The sequence below is a fragment of the Tursiops truncatus genome, chromosome 9 (assembly GCF_011762595.2).
Source record: "Tursiops truncatus isolate mTurTru1 chromosome 9, mTurTru1.mat.Y, whole genome shotgun sequence".
NCBI classification, from domain to species: domain Eukaryota; kingdom Metazoa; phylum Chordata; class Mammalia; order Artiodactyla; family Delphinidae; genus Tursiops; species Tursiops truncatus.
This window is the reverse complement of record NC_047042.1, coordinates 65,630,272-65,653,523: the sequence shown is the minus strand read 5'-3', so window position 1 is coordinate 65,653,523 and position 23,252 is coordinate 65,630,272. Positions and strand designations below refer to the sequence as shown.

Sequence of the window (23,252 nt, the reverse complement as noted above, 5' to 3'; positions counted from 1 at the left end):
GAGGAGTAAAAATTATTTTTCCTCTACCCTCCTAGAGAGTCCTCCTCTTTGCTGAGGAACGTCCCCACCCAGGTAATAAAAGACAGATTAGCAAGAGAAAAACAAAAAGAAGTTTAATACCATGTACCTCCTGTATATATGGGAGATAGACAGGAAAACTGAGTAACACTCAGGAATGGCCCAAGCCATCACCTACGGAAAGACACAAAAAGATGAAAAAGATGTCTGGAGTGGGGGGCAGTTATGGGAGATTTTCAGGCAAAGCACAGTAAGCAAGGATATGGTTGTTGTGTCGATTTAAGCCCATGCCTTCCTCACTGCTAAGAGTTCCTAGAGATTTTGTCACCCTCCTCTTCCTTGTCCAGAGAGGGAGACACACTTAAAAATGAAGATTTGCTTATAAATGTAATCGTCTCTTATAGAAGGGTACCATTTACTTGGTTTTCTGAGCTTCTCCTATGATTTTGTTTGTTTACAATAATCAGTAAAAGATAATCCTTATGCCAAAGAGGCATATTTTTGGGGTGGCAAATTCTGCTCCCCTTCACTGGGTAGTTCAACCGCAGGGCAAGGAATGAAGAGAAGCTGGAGAGTGGTTTAAGTAGCAAAGTTTAGCTAAGAGGAAGAATCTGAATTTCACAGAAGACAGTCATAATAAGGCCTGCATGGTAGCGTGAAAAATAAGACAAGAGGCCCAAAACGAAGTTGTTTATGCTAAGCCCCACAACACCTAACCAAAGCTTAAGTACTGTTTCAACTCTCCCAGAAATGGAATCTTAACCCAGTCAGGAACTACCTGATGGGCACTAGTGACGTAATCTGCCTGACAGACCCCTGCCATCCCCTAAAGGAAAATGACCTTGCGACAACTTTTTGCTGGTATAACTTCCTTGTCCTGCTTCTTGCTGCCTGTAAGTCTTTCATGTTGTTTAGTTCCTCAGAGCTCCTTTCTATCAGCTAGGTGGAAAGCTGCCTAACACATGAATCGTTGAATAAAGCCAGTAAGATTTTTAAAATTCACTCATGTGAATTTTGTTTTTTAACAATAGGGAACATACACATTGCAAATCTGCTGTATCTTCCACTGACTTTGGCTGTGGTTGATGTAAATGTAAACTAAATGTGGATTCATACTGTTTCATCTAATACTGTCTGACACCATCACCACATGGAAGGAAACCTTGGTGTAAGCAGGTTAGGTAAGATAAGGACCTATGCCTGACTCATTGATGCATGTCAGTAAATACAGGGTTGGATGTTAGGGTTTCTCTTCCTTACTGTTGGTTTTCCTTAAATGTCTGAATTCCTTGGGCATCTGTTATGTGTTTATGAAGGACTTACATCAACTTGCACAGAGAGATGAGAAAAGCAGTTTCTTCAGCAGTTACGTATGCCTATGTTAAAGCTCCTTTTTGAATAGGAGCTATGGTTTCTTGTAAGTTGTTACGGTATTTCAACCTGCAGGCAACTGCAGGTGAGTATGTCGTCAGCACGCAGAAGTTAACTGTTTCCTACACAGGCCAAAGTAAGACGGCTTTATTCACTCTGGGAGTGGAGGGCTGCTATTACTCACCAGCACCCACTCCATCACCAAGTGAAAAATTCACTTCACCTCTGCTCTTTTTTTGGCATCTCAATACCCTCAAATGGGGAGCCTGCCCAGGGATAATCTCTTTCTTCGAAGTTATCCTAAGTCCCTGACCTGCAGAAAAAGCTGTCAACAGTTTACCTGAAGGGGAGAGAAAAGGGCAAGGGTTCCCCATGAAGTTCTACTCTGGCCCATTCTTTCACTTTGCTTCCCCTTCCCCACCCCCCTTAAAAATCTGAGACTTAAAAGCTTCTCCAGGACACCTTGACTGTGGTTCTCTGATTTCCCTCTCAATTCAATTTCTTCTGCTTTATACCTTTTCCTGTGTATCATGCCTCAAAACTTCTGTATGGTGTTTTACAGCATGTTTACAACTTCATTATTATATTTTCTGTCATTGGGACCAAGAGGGGAAACAATCATGACTGATTTTATTCAACCTGTCACCTGGGACTAAAGATGCCAGCATTAACATGAAAAATATAAAACCTTAGAGACCTACTGCTGATACCAATCTCTTCTTTATTCTGTTTGGCAATAGTCTCATTTTCCTCTAGTGTGTTTTTATTTGCTTTTACTTCAAAAAAATTAGAATAACTACCCCAGGATTGTATGAATTCTTTTTCTTTCTTTTTTTTTTTTTTTTTGTGGTACACGGGCCTCTCACTGTTGTGGCCTCTCCCGTTGCAGAGCACAGGCTCCAGACGCGCAGGCTCAGCAGCCATGGCTCACGGGCCCAGCCACTCCGCGGCATGAACCCGTGTCCCCTGCATCGGCAGGCGGACTCTCAACCACTGTGCCACCAGGGAAGCCCTGTACAAATTCTTAATTGACCTTGGGCAACCTAAATTTTCATGGACTGATCTCAGAATTGGACCTGAAATTTAGAGCACAAAACTACCTACCAATCTGGAGCACCAAAAGAATTTCACGCCTACCACATGCACTATAGCATACAATGCAAGACATACTCAATCCAGAAAACATGAAGAATTAGAGAAATTAGTTCAAGAAAAAGATTAAGTCATGTTATGAATATTACTATTTTACGCCAAAGAAAAAAAAGTGATAGATTTCACATGTTGACTTGTGTAGGGAGTGTAGATTAAGCTACTGTCTTGGTCATTTCATAACTACAGGAGTTTACCATTCTCCTTGTGCATTCAACCCGTATAAACTATAAAGAAGAAAAATTTTAAATTACTGAGGAAACTTTCATGTTGATTACTGGTCTAATTTCTAGTTGCTTATATAACTAACTACTCACACACACACACCTGTAGATTACCTAAGCGTCTTTATATTTAGTTTGTATCACAAGAGTTATGATTCATGGTACATTTTTCCTTGTAAAAAGTATGCCAAAGAGCCAAATGGGAGGTTAAAAAAAAAGAAGGGGTTCAAATAAATGTTTAAAATGGGAAAAACAAGAAAGATAATCAAGGGTACAGATGCTAACAACATTAAAATAATCCTTAAAGTTCATCATCATTTGAAAAAAAAATTTTTTTTTTGCCTCATTTGTTCTGTTTAATAGGCCACAGATAATCCTCAGACCAAAATACAACGTATGGCTATTTTCTTATTATCAAACAAAAGTAGTAGGTATAACTTTCAGGAAATAATTAAGGTGCATAAACATAATAGAATAAATTCATTTTCTTCACAGATGTCAAATTAAAGATGATCACTAACAAATAAAGCTTCATGCAAAGTCTGCTTTTTCCCAACCAGGCCTAAAGAGGAAAGCAGCAGGGGCAAGAATACTTGTTCCTAGCAAACAAATACACCAAAATTATAATTAACAAATTCTTCAAGCTACCAAAATCTGTGAGGGAAGGAGGATGGAGGACGATAAGAAAGCAAGAGAAATTACTAAATGGCAATCTAACAAGGTCACCTCAGGGTTTCAGGTTAGTGAAAAGCAACTTCTAGAATATGGTCTATGATCCGTATAAGCAGCCCAATTGCTTATATACCCTTCCTATCTCCAGAATTGCTTACTAAACTTTTAACAATAAAATGACAACAGAGAGCATCATATTGTAAATATTATATTTCTCTCACTCACAAGGGTGTATGAGATATTTACTAGTTTTAATATGTATCCATAGGATTAATACTCATGTGGAGTATAACACGGAAAAGTGCGGAACTAAAGAAATGTCTATCTGAAAACAAAAGCACACATTTCTTAGGATTTAAAAATATTGCACATAATAAGGTTGCACAGAAATTACTGGCTGTTTTTATAAACAGAATGAGGTATTAGTCAATCTCTAAAGATGAGGGCAAAGAAGAAAAACCACACACACACAAAAAAACATAAATCCATACTAAAATCTAGAGCGTCAACAATTAAGGAAGAAATGTGAAAATATGTGTAAAATAGCTATGATTTCAACACTACAAAATCATTAGCCAGGGACCAAACATGTAACAAACTCTGGACAATGTTAAGTTTTCAACTTTCTTTGAGTCTAAATGACTATGAGCAATACAATCATTTCCTTCACTCAAATTCTTCTGCATGGTTCTCTGGTAAATATTAAACCATACCTTTCTGAAGCTTTCAGTGGAAATTAACCAAGATACTGCTTGCTATCCTTTGCTGAACGACTCAATTATACAGTTTCACATATTTTGTGACCCAAGTCAGAGATGCTACAGAGCATGCAATTTTAAATTAGCAAAGGTTTCACTGCAAAAAAAATCATTCAAGTTCACACAATTTAAATCTACAATAACTTTTAAAATTTAACCTTTAAATATTTATCAGGCAAACTCATTTTTTCCTTGGTAATAAAACTGGTCATGTTAATAAGCCCAAGGGCAGGTAGAGAAAAAAGACCAGGCAGAATTATAATATCTTTTTTTTAAAGAAACTTGCCTAATCAGGGAAATTAATAATTAGCTATTTCTCTACTAACTGAATGTCGCTGAATTTCTCAAAAACAATTTAAATATATTTGATAGCTATATCAAGTTAAGTGAAATCATGCACTTGTCAAAATAGTTCACAAAAAATTGGTTCTGCATCAAAGATATTGAAGAAGAGTCAACTAGTTGGGTTTAAAGAGAACAGAAAAAGGACAAACTACTGCCCTGAACAGTCAGTGTATGTAGTAACCATATTTCCTTTTCGTTGAGTGACAGTCCTACAGTGCTTGCTAGATCCATGGAAGCTATTTTCAGTCTGTACTGTATGTCGATTGGTGGTGGTGTCAAAACCACTAAAAGAAAACATTTTCTCCATATCTTCAAACATGTCATCAAACAACCCACCTCCAAAAGAAAACTCCTGGAAATGGTGCCTTTGTCTACTGGAACCATCCTGGCGTGCCTGGAAGTGATTTTCAAAATGCTTCTTGGACCGAGTGTTTTGGTTTTGACCAAAAAAACCAAAGTCTTTAAATAAGTCATCAAAATTGAAGTTAAATGACTGCTCAAAAGGACTTCCACTAGCTCTTTGTCCTTTACCATTAGTAAAAGCACTATGTCCAAGTGTATCATATTCTTTTCGCCTATTAGCATCTGAGAGTGTTTCATATGCTGAAAGAAATAAAAATACTTTAGTAATTGAAAGTAATCAAAATTACATATACCCAAACCTCTTAAATTTATTTTATGAAAGTATTTCACATCACAAATAAAACCAAATGCTACTAACATAAAAGTTAGAAATCACAAAAGGCAAATACTTTGTATTATTCACTGCACACTATCAGCAGTTAGCACAATGCCTGCCTCTAGTAAATAACCAATAAATATTTGATAAATGCTACTATTAATACAAATAAATATGGGAGCAACAATTTCAGAGTTATTATTTGTGCAAAATCATCACTTGTATGAAAGAATTTAATGAGCAAATTCAGAGGAATTCATTTTTCACTTACTAGTTGAAGTAAATGTTTAACTCCAACTCCCTACTCAGTTACCTCCATCCACCATTAATTACTAAATGCTCAAGAGATGCAATTTGTTTTAGAATTAGTCTTAAGGCAAAACTTGTTTCATACTTTTCCTTTAAAGACAAATGTGGCTTTGAGATGTAGAGCAAGTGAGGAAGAAAAAAGACCAAGGCATTTTAGAGTCTATTTAATCTTTTTATGATTAATATTTTTATATTTAATCTCCATAATTCATAAAAACTTTCTTAAATTAATTCATAAGTTTTGGGTATCTAAAATTCCTTTTGACATAGAAACAATAAGCAACTTTATAAATAACAAAAGAATGAAATAATACATTTTCAACATTTTCAGATCTGAATGCCAAAAAAAAATATACTTCCACACATCCAGGATCAAAATATGTTATAATAGCCTTGAGAATCTCACTCTCACTATATTCATGTGTAGATCCCACTCTCCCTCCCGCCTCCACAAAACCTTCAAATACATACAAACTTCTTAGGTATCATTCACCTTTACTAGTTAATATCTGCAAGACCCTGAAGATAGTCATTTACGTACCTTCTGCAATCTCTCTGAATTTTGCTTCAGCATCAGGACTCTTATTTTTATCAGGATGGTACTTCATGGCCAACTTGTGAAAGGCCTTCTTGATTTGGCGCTCTGATGCTGACTTTGGCACACCTAAGATATCATAGTAACTTTTTGAGGCCAAAATTAATTCAGTTATCATTAAAATGCAGATTGCAAAGATGAAAACTGACTGGGGAGTAGCCATTTCTAATATCCTAAAAAAGAAAAGAAAAAAAATATTATCCATGGAACTAATCTTAAGATTTTTCTTTTAAAAGAAACTGAATGAGCTTTTAGGATTCAAAGTATACTAATGCAGTATCAAAATGTTAAGCATATATAGTGTATCTTGTATCTATTTCCATGTTATTTCACTTATACAGGCTGCACTATCCCTAAATTGGTTGTAATCTTGAGAGCAAATATAATTCAACCAAATTAAGAAAAATCTTTCTTGGCTTTGCCTTTCCACTAACACTCTGGCCATAAACACAGTAGTTACAAAAATATAGCTTAAAATGATCTCAATATCTCAATCTTCCCTTCTAGAATTCATATTCTAAAGGGATTTTTTAAAAACTTTAACTTACTGGTAAAAAAGTATATTACCAAGGTAATCAGCCCAGTATATCTAAATTAGCAGTAATCTTCCCTCCCTAAGAAACTTTCAGTTTTCATTTCAGCAAGGTGAGCCAAGGATTGCACACAGAGAATCTCAATATTACATAATATTGACAACGCAACACAATAGAACGTAATCTCTCTTTTTTTATAACTGTAAGATCCCAAATATTTAACAAAAAAGCATGGATAAATGAGTTTTGTTAAAAACTCATAATTAATAGAATTTAAGATTTTTGCGAAGGCTGCCAGAAAAATGAACTTTCATAGTTTGTACTTTAGATAAGGTAATTTCTTTCTAACTTCTCAGGAGTCGTTAAAATGTTTCTCTAACCTTAAAGAAGTTTGAACCTAGAATTCAACTGAGAATTTTTGAGAGTACAGATTAAATGACTTGGGATTCAAACGACCCTGTTTGTTGAACACCGTACCACAGGAGTCCTTAAGAACCTAGGATGACACAACAGCGGACGAAAGACGCTCTGGTTTGTGCAAACTGCCTGCGTTCCTCTCCTGTTGGCCTGTTCAGAGCGTAATTAGCAGATGGATTACTTCTTCCCAGAGAGTCACTCACAGTCACGCGAACCAAGGATCAAGTACGAACTCCTGGTTTAAAGAACACAAACCAAGCGCGTACTGTGACTGATCCCTAGTCAAAGGGCGGGTCTAAAACTGACAGGGAGGCATCTTCCCAGTTTCACAAACCTTACTCCACAGTTTCAAGTTGAATATACCATACTCTCCTAAAAGACGGACCGTTGCGTTATACTGACTCCTCATTCCTGAGAGCCGGCGGACGGCAAGCCTGGCCCTTACTCCCCAGAGCCAGTGGCTGGTTGGGCTGGACTCGCCCTGTCAGACCTTGCGCCGCCGTCCGGTTGTCCGCGGCTCGGGGTCCAGCTGCCCGATACCCGAGAAGGCCAGCGGCACAACCCCCCCAAAAAAACCGCACTACACTGTGCTTAGGCCATCTCCTTTCTCCTATTCTCTTCCTCAAGAACACCAGGCAGCCCGAAGCCCTACCAGCGACCGTGGCGGACACCAAGGCCTAAACCCCCTCCCGGAGACCCCGGCCTCATCCCTCATTCGCACCCTCCAGCTGCAGCTGCTCCTTCAGAGACCGGAGGCGCCGGCGGTGCTGACCAGCTACTCCACAAGGCTGCGCGGCTTGGCCCCCCCAACCCCGGCCTCCGTGGCCTCCGGGAGCTGGTGCGCACCCACTGCTGCCTGTCCACCGACCTCACACTCCTGCCGTCGCCGCTGCGTCCCCTCACAGCCAACTCCCCACAGGCGGGCCGGCCGCTGCCCGCGCCACCACCTCAGGAGGAGACCTACACGAAACGCTTTCCTATTGGCTCCCGCCTCCCCACCTGACCCTGGCGCCCTACGCGCACGTGGAAAACTGTTGTTGCCGCTCGGCCTGTGCGTCACTTCCTGCCCCAACCTCCGAAAGGGCCGTACTGAAGCCGGCAGAAGCGGAAGTGAGTCGAGGGTTGCACCGTCTTTCCGTTCCGCCCAGCCTGGCGCAGGCGCAGTGGCTCCGGCGGCCTGCATCTGCGGCTCCGCCTCAGCGAGGAAGGCCCGCCTGTGCCTGTCGGCGGCCCAGGTCTCCTGTGCCTCGCCGCAGCGATGCCCCGCTATTGCGCAGCGATTTGCTGTAAGAACCGCCGGGGACGAAACAGTAAAGACCGGAAGCTGAGTTTTTACCCGTAAGTTGTCCCTAACGCAGAAGCGTCAGCTTGCCTCTGGGTCGCAGTTCTGTGGCGTTTGGGGTTGGGGTTTGGCGTATCTCCTGTCAGCTCTATAAATTCGGCCTTGGTTCTGCGGTCGTGTTCGGCCCCTCCGCGGGAGGAGGGCGCGAAGGCTCGAGTTCAGTTTACCTGGAAATGTTCTGACGTTTCTAGGGAGGTCGCTGGGCGTGTGGCGAGGCGTTGGGGCCTGTTGGAGTGTTCATAGGGCGCCTAAAGCAGTCACGTTTGCGCGATGCTCCGTGGTTTTCAGGGCGTTTCCCCACCTCCCCGGAACTCATCTCATTGACGACCTTAACCACCACTTCAGGTGCATCAGACGTGCCAAGTGGGAAGGTGCACTTAAAGTTAACTTACACTTCCAGTGAGTTAGGTCGCATAGTTGTTATTTAATTCCACTTTCTCCTGACGAAACTGAGGGCTTTGAGAAAGGTTAGGTAAGTGACCTTGAAAGTTTTTTGGCAGACCCAGAATTATAACTTACCTCCTGCTCAGGGCTCTAGATACTCTCCATTCGTTCAGAGAGCAGGGTAAGTCAGGGCTAACAGGTTTTTCCCGCCCTCCCAACGTAGAGCGTTACTCTGAAACCTTTCCTAAGCGAGGAAGCAACTGCTTTTTTTTTTTTTTTGGTGAAAGCGAAAATCTTGTTCGGGCATCAGTACCTGTTAGACCTAACTTTCCTAAAAGTGAAGTGGCAGAAAGCGAACTTTGGAGAAGTGGAGAATACCTGTATTCCAAATTACTGCGGCCACGAAATATTTTCGTGGAACCCGAGAAGTACCCATTTTTATTTGGAAGAATAGTGAAGCAGTATTGTGTAATAAGTAAGAGGCCAGACTCCAAAGCCAGACTTAGGTTCAAATACTGGCTCCACTACTTTGTAGCTGAATAACTGGCCGTAAATTATTTAACCCTTCTAGCTAAGACCTCCCATCTGTAAAGTGGAGACACTAGTAATACCTAATTCACACGTAGTGTGTAAAGACATAAAATGGCGTTTGGCACTCATAACGTGCTTAGTGTTTATGAAAGTCAACGTATTTATGTTATTCTATTTGCTTTATTTCTTGTATTTAAAAATAATTAATTTAGCCCTAACCTGGTTGTCTTTAACTTTCTTTGAATTTTCACTAGCTATTTTGTGAAGCTTATTTGACATTAGACCTAAACCTTTTGTTCACTAATGACTCAGCTGCTTTTCATTATCTTAACTAATAAAAAAACTGATAACTCCAAATAATTCACACCATGTGGCAATATTTCCAGGATTATCTTCCTCGAAGCCCTTCCACAAGTTGCAAAGAGATATTTTAGGGGGAGAAATATATGCTAGTATATTAATGGCTCTGGCTCTGAGGAGGTTTGTAGCAAAGGATCATGTTGAGCTTGATTTAACCCCATATTTCCTTGGCCTTGGATTTGGGAGCGTCATAACCTCAGACTAAAAATTCTTTTAATCTTTGTGGACTGCGTGGTTACTATTTTTAAGGAGTGAAAAATAATAATGCCGGAGGAAGACAATTATAAAGAATTTTTTCCTCAAAATGAATTTACTGAAAGTGGAGTTTTTAAGTGAGTTTTTGAAATTTCATGTGTAATCAGCAAACTAAACATTGAATTAGTTTTATTCCCCTAATAGCACCAAACTTGAAGAATTGAATTTTCTCATGCTAACACTATAGCAAGCTACAAAATAAATTTATACTAATTTGAGAATTCAGTGAATATATGCATATGGTGACCAGTTTATACCAGTGATTATTTTATGTTTTGGGGAGAATTAATAAGACAGAGAAACAAAATTACCAGTCAAACAAACTGAACCAATGTAGAGATACTAAGTTGTTCCAGAAACATATTCTAGGAGAGTTCTTAGAGATTTACCTGTTAAGAAAGCATTGCAATACAAATACCAATAAAGACATTCACAAAGTGTATTTTTTTAATTGTTTGATAACATATAGGTACAATAGAAATAATTTACAAATGGCATCCATACACATGAAATTACATTTAAAAAATTTTTTTGTAAAAGGCATATTCTGATTTTAGCTATAACAGAAAAGGTATAAACTTATCTCTGGATAACAGAGTTCCAAGTCCTCTGAAAAGAAAATGCTTTTTGCCATTAAGTGCCTTTTCTCGTTAGGCCTATCATACTTATAACCTAAGTCATTGATATATGTAAGGTTAAAAAATTTTCAAGCCATGTATGAATATTATACCTATGGTAAAAACTTCCAAAGGTAGATAATCTGAGTTTTCCACGGAAGGATATCAGGGTTAAAAATTATTTCCTACAAAATACCCAGACTCTTTTCGTCTAGCATCTTACAAAGTTATCAATATTTATTTTAGAAAATCGTGCTACTACGAAGCATAAATGGTTGTGATTGGGAGGAATGTATAACAGCTGCTTTTTGTATGAGAACCTTCTATGTTACTGTTTTTTGGTTTTTTTGTGTTTTTTTTTTTTTTTGCGGTACGCGGGCCTCTCACTGTTGTGGCCTCTCCCGCTGCGGAGCACAGGCTCCGGACGCGCAGGCTCAGCGGCCATGGCTCACGGGCCCAGCCGCTCCGCGGCACGTGGGATCTTACCGGACCAGGGCACAAACCCGTGTCCCCTAAATCGGCAGGCGGACTCTCAACCACTGCGCCACCAGGGAAACCCTATGTAACTTTTTTATAAGTAGGAAATTATTATGTAGTATGTGTCTTGGACTGTATTCTTGTAAAATCTTCAAAAGAAGTATAAATCACTGTTGTTTAATTCAGTTTAACTCAAACCTGATTAGACTGGTAGAATAAAGTTTTCTGTCAAATTCTGCCATTAGTCCAGTTTTACCCATAAAACACATTGTAGTACGTTAAAGCCAACTCTAAAAATCCAGGTTACTCAGTACAGGAAGAACACGTATAAAGAGCTGTTTTACTTTTCTCTATCTTTTCTGTTTGTTTCATATTATAAAATATCTGAGTCTGTCCTTTAACACGTTTAGTTCTTGTGTCAATTTCTCTTTCAGAACTTGAACACTTGAATTTTAGAGTTCCCAATCTACCAGCTGTAGAAGACTAGAAATATTGGACTAAATTACAAATGGGTAGAATAGAGGCTGATTCTAGTAAAGAGAATGGAGGATTAGAAGTTTTATAAGATTGAGTATTCATTTATGTCAGCTAAACCATTTGTTTGAATTAACATCTCTGTATTTTAAAAATATTAATGTAAGAGCCTGAAGTTTAATACTTCTTGAATTATAGACCAGAAACCGTTTGACTTGTTATGTTACTATGAAATATATTTGAATAGGACTTTGTAGTTACAAAGCTCTTCACTAGTTCTAGGCAAACTACACAACAGAATGAAAAAGAAATGTAATCCATAGCAAATATGAATAGATTTTATCTTTTGTAGTAACAGGTTTTACTTGAAGGGACTCTGAGTTATGTATTACAAGCCACTCTTCTCAGACAAAAGCTTTGGCTACACATCTCATATCTTAGTCCTCTTTGCTGCAGAGATGATATGGTAGTAGTTGTCATGAAGATGCTGTTGTATGGTAGGAGTGGTTGTCTTGCTTTTATGGCACTTGATTGATAGGTTACCTATATGTGCAGGCCTGGAATCTGGCAAAATTGTTAAAATATAGCAAAGTTTTCCTTTTTTTACTTTCAGGTTTCCTCTACATGACAAAGAAAGACTTGAAAAATGGTTAAAGAACATGAAGCGAGATTCATGGGTTCCCAGTAAATACCAGTTCCTGTGTAGTGACCATTTTACTCCTGACTCTCTTGACATCAGATGGGGTATTCGCTATTTGAAACAAACTGCAATTCCAACAATATTTTCTTTGCCTGAAGAGAATCAGGTATTGGAGGCAGGGAGTAGGGGAGAAGGGGATAATGCTGAGCATGGTGGCAGATTGCAGGGTGGCAGGTAATCAGGTAGAGGGGATGAGAGGGAAAGGTAACTGCTGGGAAAACACATATTTGAGAAAAAGAAAAACTAATTTGTGCTTTTACTGAAAGTGTAATAATTTTTTAAAGATTTAAACCGTTTTGAAGCATAGCTTCAGAGGAGCCAAGGATAACATACATAAATTATCAGGTTAAGTTATTAACGTAAATTAATGATCTAGATATTTTACTGGTCTTGTGAGTGATCTGAGATTTTTTTCCATTATATTGATATATTGATTATGCATAATTTTTTTAAAAAAATGTTTTCAAGTATATTTTGAGCTGTTATATACTGAAAACATTTTTTTAACTGAATAAATTTGCTTGGCCAGTATACTGCTCATAGTTGTACTGAAATAGCACTAACTAATAAGGGAATAAGCCTAGTAAGGACATCTTTATTAGAATTTGAAAATATTATTTTATAGGAGAAAGACCCTTCCAAAAAAAAATCTCAGAAGAAAAAATTGAAAGATGAGAAAGAAGTATGCCTAAAAGCCAAGTCAGAAGAGTCATTTTCATCAAATGAGCCAAAGAAGAATACAGTTGACACAGATGTCCCCCCTGAGCATGCAGAATTACTTGATTCATCTGCCTTGGTAAAGCCACCAGATACAAAAACAGAAAGTTTACAAAATAATGTATTAACTCTTAATCTGCTTAAACAAGATACCAGAAAATCAGAACCTACCTTGGAAACATCAGTTAGTCAAGACATAGGTATAGGTGGTTTTCACACATCTTTTGAGAATCTAAATTCTACAACTATTACTTTGACAACTTCAAATTCAGAAGGTATTCAGCAGTCTTTGGAAGCCCAAGAAGTGCTTGAAATAACTACCAATCATCTTGCTAACCCACACTTTACAAATAATTCTGTGGAAATTAAGTCAGCACAGGAAAATCCATTCTTGTTCAGCACAATTACTCAAAGAGTTGAAGAATTAAACACAAATAAAGAATCTGTTATTGCCATTTTTGTACCTACAGAAAATTCCAAACCTACAATTAATTCTTTTATACCTGCCCCCAAAGAAAAGGTGGAAATGGAAGAAGACATAGATGTTGAAGACTCATATAAGGATGTAGACAATGAGATGGAAGTTTTACAGATTGAGCATTCTTACTGCAGACAAGATGTAAGTAAGGAACATCTTTGGCAGAAAGTCTCTAAACTACATTCAAAGATAACTCTCCTTGAGTTACAAGAACAACAAACTCTAGGAAGATTGAAGTCTTTGGAAGCTCTTATAAGGCAGCTAAAACAGGAAAACCGGCTATCTGAAGAAAATGTCAAGATTATAGAAAACCATTTCACAACGTATGAAGTTACTATGATGTAGGTTAAAGAGATTTTAAAGCTGTGACTTTTATGTAAGCTTTTTGTTTGCCAAACCAAATTATATGTAAAGTGAACTTTTTCCTGTGTAAAGTTCTTATCTTAATGAAGCTAAGCAAGTGCTCTAATGTTATGAACTGCGTCCTGTTCTTATAATGCTCATTTTTGAGAAAAACTAGAGAGTTGTTGGGTAGAAGAAGTGTCATTACCTGTTAATTTTCCAAATTTGAAGTTAAAATATAGTGAATAAATAATATGGTTAAGTCGTAAAATGAGAGAACACAAATATGGTAAACAAGAGCCCAGAATAGAAATCAGCCTCAGGAGTCAGTCTTGGTTCTACCATTGACATGTGACTTGGACAAGTTACTTATCAAGATATTCAGTCTCTAATCTGTAAAAAGAGGGCACTTAACTAGACCTCTAACATAGTCTGTTTCTTTATAGTTTCTTGCCTTTCTAATTAGATACTTTTAATAGAACAAGTTTTCTATATGATAATCTTATACTCACATAAAACTAGATGCTGGCTAGCATTTGATATTACTAACTGTTGGATTCTTCTCAATATTTATTAAATTATGTGTTGCTTGGCCTTTGCGCTATAGTTTTCTGTGTTATAAAGGAAAATACTCCAGTTACAATTTTATTCCAATTGAACTAAAATAAGGAATCAACCATTAGCCCAGTTCTTAGGAGAGGTACTTTAAACTTGAAAGAATATGTACCTTATATGTGGCAGACCATCATAATACACAGTCATTTAAGCTTCTTGACACCTTGTATTTAAGGTTATATTTATAAACCAAAAATTTCAATGAGGTTAAATTTTTTAATACTTTTTTTAAATTATGGTTTTTATCTATTTAATATGTGTAACTTTTAAAAATGTGTGCATATGTTGTTTTAAAATTCCAGAATGATAGAGTAATACTTAATGTTACACCTTCCCACTTACATGTATTTTAGTAAAAGAAATTATAGATAGGTGGTGATAACCTTGGAGCGACAAGTGGGAAAGAGAAATAATGGTGATAGAAATAAAATGAAACGTAAAAGCAGAGACATAGTCGTAGCAACACAAATGTGAAAAATAGATGATCCCTTAGAATTGGCAGTTAATATAATTAAATACGTTGCTCTTTATGGTATTAAGCAAATTCCTGTCAGCCTGATTCTTAGTTTTCTCATCTGTTATATAAAAAATACTGTTACCTATTTTGAAGGATGGTTTTTTGAATTCTGTAAGGTAGTAAATGTGTTTTTGGTGCCAGAAAATAGGAGGTGCTCAATAAATATTAGTTGACTACACAGCAAATAGTATACTAATTGTTTTGTAAATGGATGATTATTTGGGGCCATGTGTCACTTAGTTTTTTTAGGCTAATAAAATTAATTAGTATATGAATGTGTGTCAGCTAATTATAAAAAGTTGATTAGTGGTGTCCTTATTGTGTGGCTATGGGTGGGGCAAAATTCCTTAAAATTTTTGCATAAATTATGTGTATATAATTGGTAAAGTTGATGTGATGTTATTTTTAAGTTGCATTTTGCTGGTATTTAAAATAATATAGATGTAAATAGCCTTTTTAAGTCATTATAAAATATGTTGTACATTGCAGTTATTTTCTATTTAAAGTTATAGTTTACTCAGGAATAATTTAAACTAGTTGTGTTTCTTTAAACTACTAAATCATAAGTATTTAAGATACTTTCTTGGCTTTTCTATATTCAGTTCAGAATGTTCCCTCTAACTCAGTTAACCAATAAATTTTATTTGGGGGTTCTGACCAACTTTATTTCTTACTTACATTCTTATAGCAGCCTCTTAACTAGTAGTACCTATATTTTCAATCTCCTGCTTCCATATTTTCCTGGACTCTGCTATCAGCTTTTTACCTAAGCTATAGATCTAGCTGTATCACCTGCACACCACCTAACTTTCCTAGCTGAGAAATCTGTAGTCACTCTTTAATACCTACAGAATTAAGCAAAACTTGTTACTATCATGTATATGATCCTCTGTGATTCTGTTCATCCTGTGTTCTAGCCACACTGGACTTCTTAGCATTTCTCAAACATGCTAGACAGGTACTTGTTTTTGTGTCTTCTTATTTTATTCTCTAAATTCAACCAGTCTGTTAAAATTGTATTTCGATTTTGTTGGAATGTCATCCCTTCTTACCAGTCAAAATTGTTTTTTCTCTTTTCCTGCAGGGCTTTGTCTTATAACACTGAGCCTTGTTTTATAACACCGTAACAGTGTTTACATTGTTTTATATCATGATGTTATCCATAGCTTTCTCTTCAACTGGACTGTATGCTTTTTGAAAGCAGAATTTTTATTCACTTTCGTTTCTTTGACAATGTAATATTAACTCAATAAATGTTTGGATGAATATTTTGAATTTGCCTACTTAGAATTTCTTGGTTCTGGTCACCTAAAATCAAGAACCTTCTTAACAAATATATCCTTGATACCTTGAGAATGATTAGGGAAGGATATAGATCTTCATATAATCTTTAAAACATTCCATGTTTCCAATGGACAGTACCATTTACCAGTTATCTGCTACGCCACCTATTAACTGATTTTTGTTGTAGAAGGCTATCCCCACCACAGACTATTTCCTACTTTCTATCTGATAGTTAAAAAGGAAATAAGTCTAAGGAAGCTGTTTATGCCTACATGTCAGGGAGATTGGTAAGTCAAATTTAGAAAGACTTCATCATATAAATAATATGTGACGTTGATCTAAACATCATGCAGGTTTTGGCAAGGGGCAGTAGTGGTTTTTTGTTTTCTGGCTATGCATTTCAAAAATTTTGACGTTTTAAGGATGCTTATACATAAGGCATGCATACTACTTTGTTCTTGGTTTGTAAATTAAGTTTTATAAACTTTCTTTTTTATACATAAAACCAGTTTTCTTAAAGCTACCTTTGTATTCTCTCCTGTACCTCTTGAGCCTTGAACTTTGACCTCTGCAGCAATAAAGCAGCACTTCTGTGACACACACAAGGTCATTTTTTTAAGAAAAAGGATGCACAGAGTTCTTACTTTTTTTTTTCCCCCCCCGGTACGCGGGCCTCTCACTGTTGTGTGGCCTCTCCCGTTGCGGAGCACAGGCTCAGGACGCGCAGGCTCAGCGGCCATGGCTCATGGGCCCAGCCGCTCCGCGGCATGTGGGATCTTCCTGGACCGGGGCACAAACCCATGTCCCCTGCATTGGCAGGCGGACTCTCAACCACTGCGCCACTGGGGAAGCCCCAGAGTTGTTACATTTTTAAGTGCTGCATTCAAAAGATGCAGTTACTCAGAATTCTCTAGTTTGAATAAATTCTTGCAAAGTATCCTTACTGTAATTTGTGATATGATGCTGTGCCCTAAAGTGTATTTTCTTTACTAATAGACAATTTATTATGGCACATCAGCACGATTTGTTTAGATAGTACACCACTACATTCTGTTAATCAATCATTGGGTGTGACTGAATTTCTTTTGCAGTTATTAAAAAAAAAAACTCAACTTTATAAATATGCAGAATAAAACTTTTTAAAATAAAAACATCAAGCAGGGAACTTTTCTGCATATTTTAGATCTTGAAAAAAAATCAGCCATATATTAAGAGTTGGAATATTAATGTGCAGATAAATATTTCTGTTTCTAGCTAAATTGAACAGTTCTGCCAACTAATTTGGTGTTCAAGTACATCTTTCTTTTTTAGATTATGCTGTTTTGTATTTTTGTGGGTGAGGTGGGTGGGTAGAAACACTCATTCACAATTGTCAGAGGGAAAAAGCTACAGAGAAGATTGGGGGGTGGGGGTGGGAGACAAGATGTATCTGTATAAGAGAGAAGTTCCTTCAAGGAAGGGTCTTTGTTTCATTTATCATTTTAACCTATTCTCCACCCTCTGGCTTTTTGGTTACTTGACCACCTCATCTCCAGTGAACTTTTCCTCCATTCCTCTTCAGCCACCTCATTTCTGTGGTCAATGGTAGACCTTTGTCATCACCAGTTCTTGCATCCCATTGAAAAATGTCACCTTCAAACTCCTCATTCTGACCACCACCTTCTATTGTTTAGTACAGTTATTAAAACAACTCACACTGCAACCAACCACTCTTCCACAGTCTATCATCCCTGTCGTAGGTTCTATTTTGCAAATAATGGCCACAAAATATATCTCATCCTGTATTCTCTTCTGCAGTATATGACCTTGCCACTCCCTTATCAAGGGGTGGAGTTTATTTCTCTACCTTGTTTTTTTTTTTTAATAAATCTGTTTTATTTATTTTTGGCTGTGTTGAGTCTCTGTTGCTGCACGTGGGCTTTCTCTAGTTGCGGCAAGCGGGGCTACTCTTCGTTGTGATGTGCGGGCTTCTCACTGCGGTGGATTCTCTTGTTGCAGAGCATGAGCTCTAGGCACACAAGCTTCAGTAGTTGCGGCATGCAGGCTCAGTAGTTGTGGCTCTCGGGCTCTAGAGCACAGTCTCAGTAGTTGTGGTGCACAGGCTTAGTTGCTCCGTGGCATGTGGGATCTCCCTGGGCCAGGGCTCGAACCCATGTCCCCTGCACTGGCAGGCAGATTCTTAACCACTGCGCCACCAGGGAAGCTCTCTCTACCTTTTTTTTTAATCTGGAAGAGCGTGTGACTGCTTTGATCAGTAAAATACAGTGAAAGTGACACTGCCAGTTCCAGACTCAGCCCCTAATGGGCCGGGCAGCTTTCACATCCTCTTTGGAGCTTTTGCTTCCTCTTGGAATGCCAGGTGCCATGTAATGTGTGATTACCCTGAGATCATGCTGGAAAAGCAAAGTCACATGGAGAAACTCTGGAGGATGAGATATCAGACGTGTGAAGAAGCCACCTTGGAAAATGATTCTCCAGCCCCAGCGACTCGAGACTCAAAATGCAGCAAATGCAGCCACCTAGCTAAGCTCTTCCTGAATTCCTTAACCACAAAATTGTAAGCAAAATGTTTCTTTTGGGGTGGATTGTTAGGCAGTATTTTAGGCTGTGTTTTCCAGAGAAACACGCTGTTCTTCAGGCTGAGATATTCCAAGGTCTGCAGTTGGCAAGCTAGGGACCCAGGAGAGCCTTTGGTGTAGTTCTAGTCCAAGTCTGAAGGCCTAAGAACCAGGAGAGCTGATTGTGTAGTTCTAGTTCTACCTCCAGTTCAATTCTCCCTCACACTGCTCCCTTCCCCTCCTACTACCCCTTCCTCCTCCCCCAAGCTGAGGATCTCATCACATAATTCACTGAAAAAAAAAATTATAAACACCTCTATAAACCAAAACAATAGAGTATTATACAGTAGTTAACATGAATGAACTAGATTTACATGCATCTACATGAATAAATACCCAAACTATGTGAAAAAAGGTAAGTTGCAAAAGGTTTGGTAACAGTCTACTACTTAATTAAAATTTTAAAATACACAAAACAGTAATACATGTTGCTTATATTTACATTCCTATGTAAAGGATGAAAAAGCACACCAACTTCAGGATAATGATTACCTCTGAGGAGGCAAGAAGGGGTGATGGTGGAGAGATTTTATGTGTCACTTCTTTAAAAAAATAAGTGAGCTAAATAAAGATGACAAAAATATTATCTATTGAAATAATAGGTACAGGTTTGCTTTATTACTCTTTTTAAAATGTTTCAGAATTTAAAATTACATATTTTAGTTGAAATGACAAAAGAGTATGTTAGGCTTATTAAAGTAACTCTAAAGGTCAACTCTGATTAGACGTCATTCTTATAGTTTTGTTATGATTGCTCTTTGTTTTAAGAACATTTGAGGGGGAGTGGGGATTTACAGTGAAAGACTTGATGATTTGGATTCAGTAAACTTGGGATTGAAGTTAGGCACTATGGTAGGCAGAAGAATGCTCCTCTAACTCAGTAAAACTCTGAAAAGGGGCAATTGCCCTTTTAATAAGTGGTTGAAGTGGCGTGGAGTGGGGTGGGTGCAGGCGGAGCAGCTAACTGACTTCTTTAGTTCTCTGCAGCAGTAAAATGTGAGCCAAATGAGGATGACATTTTTGCATATCATTTTCCCACTTGCTAGCAAATTCTAGTTTCATGTCTCTCCTCTGAGCTTGTAATGACGCACCGGCCCACTTCTCTATTCCCAGAGAAAATAAGAAGCAGGCACTACTGGAGAGGATAACATAAAATCTTTACAAGGGTGAGAGTAGGTTTAACTCTAATATGAACTAATCAACTAAATTGTTTTAATATAAATTTAGAGCTATTTCCATCCCCAATTTTGAAATAAATAAGCTAGGTTTAATTAATATGATATATATTTAATGCTTTAATAAAAGAAGCTTTAACATAATAATCTCACTTTACTCACAATCTCAGAGAAACCCTAAAGACAGCCCATCATTAATCATCATTAATCTGTCACAAACACCTCAGTGGTTTTGTTCCAAGGTTCAGGTTTTTAATAGTCTTCTCTATGGCATGTATATAAATAGTATGCAGTGTCTAATTAAATATGGTGACCTATTGTTCTGCATCACTAGTAAACTTAATCACCTGTTCCCTCTCTGTAAATTCTACACCTTCTAGATAATGTAAGAGAAACATTTTCTTATATTTTCATAGTAGAGAGAATTCATTCCCTCAAATGGACATTCCTTTTCAGACTCCACTTCTATGCCCCCCACACTTATGCCAAGGGCTCCAGATTGCCCTGGATCCCAGAGTCTTGGGCCACGGTATTGACTATCTCATGTATCTGTGCTGTTTTATTAGTGTTAGCTTTTCCATTCACGACTATCTGTGTTTTGTCTTCTTTTCAGGCATTGTAATATAGTGTTGTATTTTTGTCAGGTGTAAGGTCATTGAATGACCCTATGTTTTAGAAGGGCTTGATTACATACATTCAGGTAATGGAAATGTGACAAATATTCACTATCGGAACTGGAACCTACAGATTCTAAAATATATGAGATTTATTTTTTTATTTTATTTATTTTTGGGCCACGCCATGTGGCATGCGGGATCTTAGTTCCCCAACCAGGGATCGAACCCATGCCTCCTGCAGTGGAAGCGTGGAGTCCTAACCGCTGGACCGCCAGGGAATTCCCAGAAATGTATTTTAAATGTTCTTATAGATGTTTTTTAAATTAAGAAATTTTAGCTTAAATAGTCTAACAAATTAGCAAAATATCTTATGTTGGGTGAACTATTAACATATTCTTCTCTTACTTCAGTTATTTGTAGTAAAACATATTACCTAAGGGGATAAAAATATTAAAACTACTTTTTAATTCTCTGATAATCACACAGGGATGCTATATTAATAAACACATATTCAGATTTTTCTGTATATTTGAAATGTATGCTTTATTTGATATTTAAGAGAAAATATATGATAATTATATTGATTATTATATATTGATTATAAAGTGGATTTTTCACAATGCACTGGGTTAAGAGTGATGTGGATTTTGCCCCCAAAACAACATTCTGCCCTTAAAAATGACTTAAATGTGATTATTTTCATCTTAGGCATTAAAATGTATGCCCCTTTTTCCTTTGAAAGAAGATGTTAAAGAATCTGTTGTTCCTAAATAATCAATAAATTTGACTGTTTTTAATGGTCACTGATTAGCGTCTTGGTACTATAACTCAGGTAGTCATGCTTTAACAATGCCAGTATTATATGTACCAACAATCCAATAAAATCTATAGTGAAAATTTCTAAATGATGAATGAATGTATATGTGGATTAAAGGTAAAAATAAAGCCTGGAGAAGTTATGGAGTAAAAATGAAATGGAATTTCATCATGTATTAAGTATTAAGTTCAAAGCAATTTATTCTTTTTGAATCTTTCTATTCCACTTTGTCTTGATAAATATAGCTAAAGAGTAAAAGGAAAGTTCTGAAAGGGAGGATATATACTAGGAACAGACAAGGATGGTCAAGAATGAGGAGGTTGTATGGAAATAAAGAGAAAAAGAAGTTGATTTCTGTGAATCACATATGAAAAAGTGACAGTAAACTTCAAATAAACAAGTCCAGTGTTATGGGCTAAATTGTGTCCCCTACCCCTGAATTCAGATGTTGAAGCATTAAAAAAACGTACCTTAGACTGGGACTGTATTTGGATATAGGGCCTTTAAAGAGGTGATTTAGTTAAATAAAATGAGGCCATTAGAGTGGGCCCTAATCCAATCTGACTGGAGTCTTTATAAGAAGAGGAAATTTCAACACACAGAAACACCAGGAATTTGAGAGCACAGAAAGACTATGTGAGTTACACAGTGAAAAGGCAGTCTGCTGCAAACAAAGAGGAGAATCAGGAGAAACCAAACCTGCTGATACCTTGGTCATGCCTCCAAAACTGTGAGAAAATAAATTTCTGTTGTTTAAGCCACACAGTCTCTGGTATTTTATCATGGCAGTCCTAAAAAACTAATACATATAGGAAGTTGGTTATCCAAATAGTAGTCGTTTTAAAAATTCATAACAAAGGAAATAGTAAAAGAAATAGTACAAGAAAATCTTCTAGAATTGAACATGTATTTCCAGATAGAAAGACCCATCATGTGCTGAAAACAGTGGATGAAAATAGATACACCAAGGCAGATTATTTGTAAAGATCAGAACTTTAGACACAAAAAGAGGACTTTCAGCAAGAAAGCACATGCAACACAAAAGTTCAAGAATAGAACAGCTTCAAACCCCTGAATGGCTATCCTGGAAGCAAGAAGACAAGAGATCAATGATTTGAAAATTATGAGGGAAAAAAGAGTTCTAAGATCAAATTCTATATCCAGATTCTCAAAATATTGCCTCCTCTGTACCCTTTCCAAGGACGCTATTGGAAAATATGTCCTAGGGAAATAAGGCCATAGAAGAAAATCAACAGAATGATTAGTCTAGAATGATTTAATTTATCATTAAACTGATCAAGAGATTAAAAGTAGGAAAAAGGAAATTCAAATCAAGAAAGAAGCAAAGGAAATCTGGAGTTGGTGGTGAAAGGCAGTCCCAACGTGACAGCTGGACCACAGATCTAGAGAGCCAGCAGTCCAAATTGTAGTAGATCAGATGGCTCAGGGATAGAGTTCTTCAAGAAAATGAACATTGATAGAATAACTAATGTGTTGAACATCTTCAAAGGAAACTTACATATCTAGGGTAGAATTTAGAGTTGAGTTAATAATAAGTACAGAGAAAACTATCCAGACAGACAAATATTGATGCAAAATGTACAGGAAAGTTCAAGCCATCATATCTTAGTACATAACTGCATTTACATGGTCAAAATATTGTAAATACAATGTAAACACTGACAGAATGGGAAGATGAGGTATGGCATGGGAGGGATGTGTGTATGTGTGCATAAGTTTATGCTAAGGCCAGGAACAAGGGGTTGGAAGATGAGGTAATTAAAGAGAGCAAAATCCTCATCGACCATAGTAGGATATCAAAAGATAATGCCTAAATGCAAAAACTTTAAAATGCAAATTAA

At 37.3% G+C, this 23,252-nt stretch overlaps 2 protein-coding genes across 6 annotated transcripts in view; one reads left to right on the top strand and one right to left on the bottom strand.

Moving 5' to 3' along the window:
• Positions 1–3,079: 3,079 nt before the first annotated feature.
• On the bottom strand, positions 3,080–8,557 carry DNAJB9 (DnaJ heat shock protein family (Hsp40) member B9). 3 transcript variants are annotated; one of them, XM_019925414.3, is made up of 3 exons: positions 8,407–8,557; positions 6,067–6,293; positions 3,080–5,140 (listed from the first exon to the last, which is right to left on the bottom strand). In XM_019925414.3, exons 2-3 carry the CDS (start codon positions 6,281–6,283, stop codon positions 4,686–4,688), a joined length of 672 nt encoding a protein of 223 aa, XP_019780973.1. In that variant the 5' UTR covers positions 6,284–6,293; positions 8,407–8,557; the 3' UTR covers positions 3,080–4,685. The 3 variants fall into 3 exon arrangements, with proteins under 3 accessions (XP_019780973.1, XP_019780969.1, XP_019780966.1); XM_019925410.3 differs by lacking the exon at positions 8,407–8,557 and adding an exon at positions 7,939–8,083; XM_019925407.3 differs by lacking the exon at positions 8,407–8,557 and adding an exon at positions 7,792–8,045.
• The window catches only part of LOC109548348 (THAP domain-containing protein 5), a 217,697-nt gene continuing 202,515 nt past the window's right edge, over positions 8,071–23,252 (top strand). Inside the window, exons 1-3 of one of the 3 annotated variants that reach the window (XM_019925383.3) lie at positions 8,245–8,408; positions 12,124–12,316; positions 12,836–16,154. In XM_019925383.3, the coding sequence (XP_019780942.1) occupies positions 8,329–8,408; positions 12,124–12,316; positions 12,836–13,750 (1,188 nt within the window). In that variant the 5' untranslated portion in view covers positions 8,245–8,328 and the 3' untranslated portion in view covers positions 13,751–16,154. Of the gene's footprint in view, positions 8,409–12,123; positions 12,317–12,835; positions 16,155–23,252 lie in introns of those variants that run through there. The other 2 variants (XR_012334035.1, XR_004528162.2) reach the window with 2 other exon arrangements.

Coding starts and splice junctions, on each gene's coding strand:
- DNAJB9 (XM_019925414.3), bottom strand. CDS start 6,283: ATGGCTACTCCCCAGTCAGTTTTCATCTTTGCAATCTGCATTTTAATG. Junction 5,141..6,066: donor ATTCAGAGAGATTGCAGAAG/GTACGTAAATGA, acceptor TATTTCTTTCAG/CATATGAAACACTCTCAGAT.